This window comes from Nestor notabilis, unplaced genomic scaffold (assembly GCF_000696875.1).
Source record: "Nestor notabilis isolate BGI_N333 unplaced genomic scaffold, ASM69687v1 scaffold31578, whole genome shotgun sequence".
NCBI classification, from domain to species: Eukaryota; Metazoa; Chordata; class Aves; order Psittaciformes; family Psittacidae; genus Nestor; species Nestor notabilis.
In genome coordinates, this window is record NW_009940198.1 from 24,140 (window position 1) to 30,495 (window position 6,356).

At 37.6% G+C, this 6,356-nt stretch overlaps 1 protein-coding gene across 1 annotated transcript in view; it reads right to left on the minus strand.

Annotated features, from left to right (window-relative positions):
• Positions 1-504: 504 nt before the first annotated feature.
• Positions 505-6,356, minus strand: part of LOC104410149 (phosphatidylinositol 5-phosphate 4-kinase type-2 alpha) — a 34,356-nt gene continuing 28,504 nt past the window's right edge. Inside the window, exons 5-7 of the mRNA XM_010020234.1 lie at positions 5,680-5,923; positions 4,602-4,705; positions 505-2,822 (exon numbers count right to left, since the gene is read on the minus strand). Of these exons, the coding sequence (XP_010018536.1) occupies positions 2,742-2,822; positions 4,602-4,705; positions 5,680-5,923 (429 nt within the window). The 3' untranslated portion in view covers positions 505-2,741. The remainder of the gene's footprint in view (positions 2,823-4,601; positions 4,706-5,679; positions 5,924-6,356) is intronic.

Genomic DNA, 6,356 nt, shown 5'->3' on the forward strand with positions numbered 1-6,356 from the left:
GACACTTTTCTGCTATTTGTCCATGATGTGAGGCAAAGGCTGTATCATGTCCTGAAAGCCCTGATAATCAAAGCCTTGAAATTCTAGGACACAAAGTTCTCCCCTCCTCCCCATGAATTATTCAGGCTTATTCCTAAATACTTTCTAAATAACTGGTTTAGTGTAAGATCTTACACACTTCAGCAAAGTTCTGCCAGTCCTTCCATCAGTTAACTACTGTGGACGATCTTCCTGTTTTTGTAGTAATATTAGGATTCAGTCCATAGAATTGTACATTACAAACCTCAGTATTTGCTCTGAAGGCACAGCTTAAACCCCAGTCCCCAAAGGCTAAATGTTTCAAGCCAATTAAAGTAAGCAGGGAACAAGCAGGGTAAAATCTAACAAAAAAGTCTTAAGTTTCTTCTTATTTCTTCCCTTGTGATATAGGCTACACATTCATTTTTGCACCCAAAATGCATCTAGAAGTGATCAACCCCGCAGCTGAAAGACAAGAACAAAGGATTTACCTAGTGAGTCAAAGTGCTTTATTTTATAAAGCCTTGCTCATGTTTGGAGTGTAATCTAAGCACTAACATACGCAATAATGAGTCTTCCTTGCCCTGTCTAAATGAACAGTTTATCAACAAGAATGAGTGACAGAACTGCTACAGAGACAAAAAGAATGCTTTGCTGTAAATGTCTAAAATGGTCTAAAAATGTACACTGGTTGGCCGCAATTAAATATGTACTCCAAGTATGTGTACCTCATTTTTACTTCAGGGTCTCCCTCTGGCCTCACACTTCGCGAAGCCACAGCATGCTTCAGAAAACAAAACTTGGGTGAGAATGTAGACAACTAGGGTATAAAGGGAGAGGACAAAAAAAATACCAAGCCACAGTACCAACTTATTTAAATACACACAATACAAAAGTATACACATACATTACAGTGCTGCGGACATCACTAAGTCAAACGTAACAAAAAATCCTGTAGGAAAGGTTGGGGAAAGGAGGAAAAAATTAGTGCACAGCAACAGGGATAGTATTGCCTTTGGCCGCTGAAGAGAGTGTAATGGGTTGCTATTGTATAGGCTCCTCTGAAGTAAACCACTACATATGTTATGCACAGTTGCAGGCTTAACAGCACTGACATTAGTTATGGAGAAGGCATGCTGGCACTCCTGATGTGAGTTAAAAACCATGATGGGGAGGGTTTGACTTCTCTTACGTTGCCTACAAAATCTAACAATTTCAATCAAGAAATTTTAAAGGCACAGCTTTAGCACAGTGTATAAGTAGATAAACTTTGAAGCATATGTAAAGTTGTCTCTTTCAAGCATGGAGTCTTTCAGGGAAAAATACAAGAAGAAAAGAAATACAATGTTGTTTAAAAATTTTAAACAAGTTAAACATGATCAGCACAATTTTAGGCAATGTACTATACAATCAAACTTGCGTCAATGGTAGGACAGGTCATTTTGATGCTAGAAGACGACCTTGGGAAAAATCCCTCTGAAGTATCCTTCCTCATTTTATTGTAAAAGAGTCTGTCACAGAAGTGAGACATTCACTTTAGTACACTACTGCACATTACACCTTGGAAGATGACAAACATTACTTCATTTGTACTGCAAAATAACTTTACATGTAAACTCAAAAGTCATATATTGTACACGGCTCTGAAATTCAGAAGTATCCCTGCTTTCCTAATAATGTAAACAGTAAAATTCAGGGTTCATTCTTCGAGGGATAATCTATAATAAAATACCGCTGTTTCAACAGTACAACATAAGCATTTAAACTTCAAATTCCCAGTAAATTACAAGGGAATGGAATTTCTATCGGTGTGCATATCTTTCAGGACTGGTGAAAGATGAAGCTACTATTGCCCAAAACTATGCGCTTCTCCAGATAAACTTTTTCCCCACTTATTATTAGTTCCTATATTGCAAGAATATAAAACAAATGAAAACTTCAGGTAACAAAGTGAAATAAGCAAAGTTTTCCCTTAACAAAAGTTTACTGTAGCAAAAATGTACACACAGCATGAATTACGTTAGCTCTTTGTAAGATAAGAGATGCCAGCCCTCAGGTGTCCGAGAGGCCGAACTTGCTGATGCAATGTGCTGAAAAGAAGACAAAACCAGGAGAGAAAGGAAAAAACGAGGAAAAAACCCAACTGTTAGGAACCAAATGGGAAAAGCCTCCGGCACCAAGGGCTGTTGCAGCTGCTTTTTTAAGGAGTGCCAGTGTGCAGGGTGTAAGTGTAACATTCGCAGTAAGGTTTTCATTATCATCATTGTTATCATAATGAAGAATACTGTCACGTATCTCTTTAGTTCAAAAATAAACTGATCCACAGTTTACAATTTGATAGCAATATTGTAGATTTAACATGCATTTACTCTTCCCCACCCCCACCCCACACCTCTTTGCTCATTTATTCCGTTTCAGCTGGTAGCATCAGAGTATTACTGTCACAGTGCACTCTGAATAAGCTGTTCTATTTAATTTATTTTAATTTTTTTTTCTTTTTTTGCACACACACAAGAGTCAGAAATAGCTAGAACTATGCTGGGAATATCAGGCAGCTGTTAAAGCAAGTACTTCACCCCACTTCAGTCATCTTTGCCAGCAGATGTAAACAAAGGGGTTGCTTTCTGCAAGATGAGTGCTTCTCTGAGTTCCTTTTCTTCCCTACCCTTGTAGCCAGTGCTGCTGTCCCCAGGTCTCGTGTCTGTCCTATGTAACATGATAGGTTACGTCAAGATGTTGGCAATAAAGTCCAAGAAGCGCTTTGAATACTGTTCAGGATTAACTGTTGAAATTTCCGCACCAGCCTATACAGAGAATTGGGAGGGGAGAGGAAAGAAGGAAGAACCAGTGTTTTATTTCATGCTTTGTTATCAACAGCATTACTTATTCAATTGATTTCACGTGCAGTCTTAGAACTAGATACTGGAAACTAAAAAAAATGGTAATGGCCCTCAAGCAGAATCTTACTGATGCCTTTTTCGACTTCATGTGAGTACAATGTACTCACCACCATAAATGCAGGACACTGATCTTCCATTTCTGAAATGCATTCTCTTCACTTTCATTGTACTTCAGTCTCCTATGTAATTTCTACTGCATTCTTAACCATGCTACCCACTGATTCATTAACAGATTCTGGTCTGTGCTTTCATATAGAGAGGACTGAATTATCATACTCAGATCTGGTGTGTCAACATATGTGTAATGTATGTTGCTGTGTGAATACTAAATAACCTGGTTTGAAATATATGGCAACAATTAATAACATTTTTTCAACACATATGCATTTAAATCTGGAGTTACTAAATAAGCTGTACAACTGCTATTTCAATGAAGTAATGATTTCATTCATATTTTTATGCAAGTTTTTCATACCCTTAGCTACCTTTTAATGTATAGTTTTCCTGGTTTACGAAAGGAGAAAATTGCATGCATGCAATTAATGAACAAACTTCAGTGTCAGATGGCTCAGGATGGAGACAGTGAAATAAACAAAATGGTTGTATGAAACTAACGTTCTGTAATAAGTTCTAATCACAGTCATCTTTAATAATCATAATGGTTATTCACAACATATTTCTAGCCAGAACTGTGAGTTTTTAAAGTCTGCCACATTGAAAGTTCATTAATAATTGCCAGATAATGGCTGTGTATGGTCTGCATCAACTTTAAGCTGCTCTGAGAGCAGAGAGAGTAATGAGCGCCTTGTTTTAGAGACAAAAAGTACTTTCTATCAGTCTGTGCAGGGTTTACTGATGAGCATTCTGCATTGCACTGTCTTGTAAATTAAAAATCCCTGAGCCCTTTGCTTAACAGACCCCTGCCCCCAGTGCCTTGATCCTTGAGATAGACAAAGGAGGGATTTTAGCATAGTGAACAACTATGCTCTTTTTTAAAAGTTTATGAAATTTGAACCTTAAATCACCATAGGAGTGATAATGGTAGACATAAATCATAGTTCTCGAAGACTGGACTACTTCACCATGGTTCTTTGGTGTCTGCTGCTACGCAGCATTTTCAGTCGAAAAAAAGAAATTCATGGCAGTCAAACAGAAGACTTCACTGAATGGTCTCCAAGTATTTAATATGTACATTATGCTTAATTTTGCAAATGGCACTTTTTTTAAGAAGTCTTGTAAAGTAAGCCACATTATATGCTGAAGAACTAACTTTCAACAGGCTGTTCCAAATAATGAAACCATCACTAGGGCCCTGCATCTGAAATAAGATTCACAACAGCTTTCACAGTGCTGTATACAAATACAAGTATCTGGCGAACAGCTTTGTTTGTAAGAATAAGGGGTATCTCACAAATTTAGGACAAAGTCCTAAAAAGGCATCTCACTAGAGTTCTGTATGGGTAAGAAAGCTATGCATACAGCTGAAAAGGGAGTTCCACTCTCAGTATGTAATGTGTAGCAGTTACTCTGTACTTTTGTATTACATATTTAACTAGAAGCAAATTGAAAAAAATCTACTTCCCTTTAAACTAGATTTCCTGAACTGTGCTATCGCAGTGCATTAGCCAACAAAAATTCGTAAGTATAAATGGAATCAGAGGAAAAAACCACCCAGATACTTACCCCATGCTTTACCGTTTTTGCAGCATGGGCAGCTTTCTTTTTTGCATCATAATGAGTAAGAATGTCAATAATGGCCATAAAGTATACTTCCTTCCTAGGTGCATCTGCAAATGGCAAACATATGGCAGTAAGAATGACTTTTGAGACATCTTAATCACGAGTCCTTCTAACAAAGGCGACTATAAGGCTCAATCAGCAGCTAAGACAGGTTAACGTCAGTCAGAATCACAGATCTGTAAAGACCACAGGCTGATGCTGTCCTTAATTGTCTTTAACTGCACTCATTTATAATGCAAAACTCCCCAAATGAGTGTAAAATAAAACATCTTACAGTAATAGGAATTATTGCTCACTTAAAGTAATGTGGATTTCATCTTCCTTTGTGGAAAAACTATGAAGTTTTATATGAAAGGTAATGCTTCTGTGTCAAAAACAGGATCATATATTTTTTATGAATAAAAACATATATTAATCCATGTAAATGCTAAAGGGAAAAAAAAAAAGTGGAGAGAGAACTGTCCTGTCTTGAACAGCCACAAGTAGTTACGCTTAATTTTACACACTAACACCAAATCTACTTTCAGGCTTCTTATGACTTTTTTAGCTGGAACACATAACTTTGGTATGAGAACAGAAAATTTCAAAAAGCAACCAAAAAAGTAAAATACAACTTGGAATGTTGCTTTTCTAATTCTTTCTAGACTGTTTTTAGCAGTGTTTATCTGCTAGGAAAAGACCAGTTATGCATAGTAGATTTCCTTGAAGGCATGAAAAAATCCACGAATTAACTGAGAAATGCTGTTTGTGAATAGCTAAGCCAGAATACAATTTGATAGTGTAGTAGGTGAATTATCTGACTGCATCCCCACACATCACAGTATTTAAGAAATATATTCACAACAATGCTGAGCATCATAGGTATCTCCTGCTTTCTGCTGCCCCAAAGAGCAACTCATTTCCTCTTCTGTAGACTGAATTTGTATTTTGCAGTTTAACTTTGCCTTCACGTGGCCGTGAAGACTTCAGGATTCTGGTGCAAGAATCAAAACATCGTGACATAATACTTATTACTGCTTACTTTCATGGGATTTTATTCCATAAACATCAATAGCTGGATCAAATTCTCCTGGAGCCAAGGGCAATGAGCTGTTCAGCGTGTTTCCTGGACTGTCTGGAGGGGTTCCAATGGGGTGGGTCCCATCGCTTTCACCTTCCTCTTCTCCATCATTCTCTTCACACTCTACTTCTTCCTGTTCAGCTCTTTCAACATCATGAATTCCAACCAGCAAGCTGTAGTCCATGAGTTTTAACTGAGCAAGGAACTAGAAAGTGATAATAAGCAATTTATCAATATCACTGAAAAATATAAGCTCTACTTATGAACAGGAGAAGTTACACAAAGATGCCATGAGTTGAGAAAACCAGGCACTTTTAAGGAAGACTAAAAGGGAGGATTAAGCGATAAAGCTATCAGAGAGATACTTGAATTTATGAAGATACAGTAACAGCACACAGCTCACTTGCGACTTATATTCTAAAAACCCACTCCTTCAAAATCTTCAGGGAAAAATAACTTTTCCTGTAGTGAGGACCAGGCGAGCTGATGACTGTCACACCTGCCTCATGTTTACCTTAGGGCTATCCTGTCACCACACAACTTCCAATCAGCCTCTGTGCCATCAGGTGTGTGGCATGCTATAAACTGGTGCTAAATCTGCCCCCTCACTTCCTTTTAAGTCTTATTAAAGAATTGTG